General features: G+C 62.8%; 1 protein-coding gene across 1 annotated transcript in view; it reads right to left on the bottom strand.

Moving 5' to 3' along the window:
• Positions 1-627: 627 nt before the first annotated feature.
• Positions 628-1,217, bottom strand: part of GMPPA (GDP-mannose pyrophosphorylase A) — a gene marked incomplete at its 5' end in the record, with an annotated part of 2,982 nt that continues 2,392 nt past the window's right edge. The window contains 3 exons of the mRNA XM_010151190.1: positions 628-728; positions 816-984; positions 1,074-1,166. Coding sequence (XP_010149492.1) covers positions 628-728; positions 816-984; positions 1,074-1,166 — 363 coding nt within the window. The remainder of the gene's footprint in view (positions 729-815; positions 985-1,073; positions 1,167-1,217) is intronic.

Genomic DNA, 1,217 nt, shown 5'->3' with positions numbered 1-1,217 from the left:
TCCTGCCTCACACCAAGCTCTTGGCGGGTAGGAGGTGGTGCTGGGGGGCAGCTCCCTCCGGGGCCATCAGCCTGCCTCTCCCACCCGGCCCGGGGCTGTGTTCCCAGGGGTAAGCAGGAGCCCAGCCCGTTGCCATCACGCTGCTGGAAGCACAGGCTCCTGCGGGGTGGGGTGCAGGACAGGCATGTTCAACGCTCCCCAGCCTCTTGGATGGGCCAAGACCTTCCAGGGGGTGCAGCCAGCAACTTTTGCAGAGCAGGGAAAGCCTGGTGAGGGGTGGCAAAACCATGTAAGCAGTAAGTGCTCCCTCAACAGCCTCAGCCCAGGGCTTGCTGCAGCGGTGTGCAGCCTGGTGCCAGGGCCACATGCTGTCCCTGGAGCCTTCAGCCTGCCCCATGGCCAGTCCCTGGGCTGCCAGAGAAGCAGCACGCCAGGCTGATGCTCACCAGCTTTAATGTCTGTCTGGAAGAGGAGTCAGGCACTTGCAGGGCTCCTGGCCTGCACCTCCCCCTCTGGAGAGGGGGAACCTCTCAAGGAGGTGAAGCCCCAGCACAGGTTCTTACTGTGGGGCACAGCAGGGGGTGGGGGGGCTGGCACTTGGCCCCCTCAACCCAGCAAGCATCTGACTCACAGGATAATCTGGTTCTTGTAGCTGCGGCTCAGCTCCTTGTGAGGAAGGACGATGGAGTTGAGAATAACGACCTCGGCAGGGATGGTGACGCTGCAGCCTGTGGGAGAGCGTGCATGGGTTAGCAGGAGGGGACAGGCTCTGCCCCTCTGCGGGACCAGGGTAGCTGGGCACAGGAAGGACATACCCAGAATTGTGATGGATGGTGTGAGGCGTCCATCCCGGAAAAGGGTCTCACTGTCGATCTTGGCATAGGGATCATTAGGGTTGGGGTCACTGGGCGTTCCTTCAACCCGGGCCCAGCGCCCAATGGTGCTGTCCCAGCCCACGATGGTATTGAGGACACAGGTGTGGTCCTGGGGCAAAGGGGAGGGGTGAAGGGTGCTGCTGCCTCCCTGCAAGGGGTGGGGATTGACACCCATGCCCTCAGGCAAACCCTACTTACGTGGAGTGAGGCGCCATGCAGGACAATGGACTCTCGCACGCGCACACCGGCTCCCACCGTCACCCCCTCCCCGATGGAGACGTTGGGTCCCAGCTACAAGGGCAGAGGGAGGCGAGAAGGTCAAGGACAGTGGCACCTTGGCAG

The sequence above is a fragment of the Eurypyga helias genome, unplaced genomic scaffold, assembly GCF_000690775.1.
Source record: "Eurypyga helias isolate BGI_N326 unplaced genomic scaffold, ASM69077v1 scaffold40304, whole genome shotgun sequence".
NCBI lineage: Eukaryota > Metazoa > Chordata > Aves > Eurypygiformes > Eurypygidae > Eurypyga > Eurypyga helias.
This window is presented reverse-complemented; position numbering and strand designations above follow the sequence as displayed.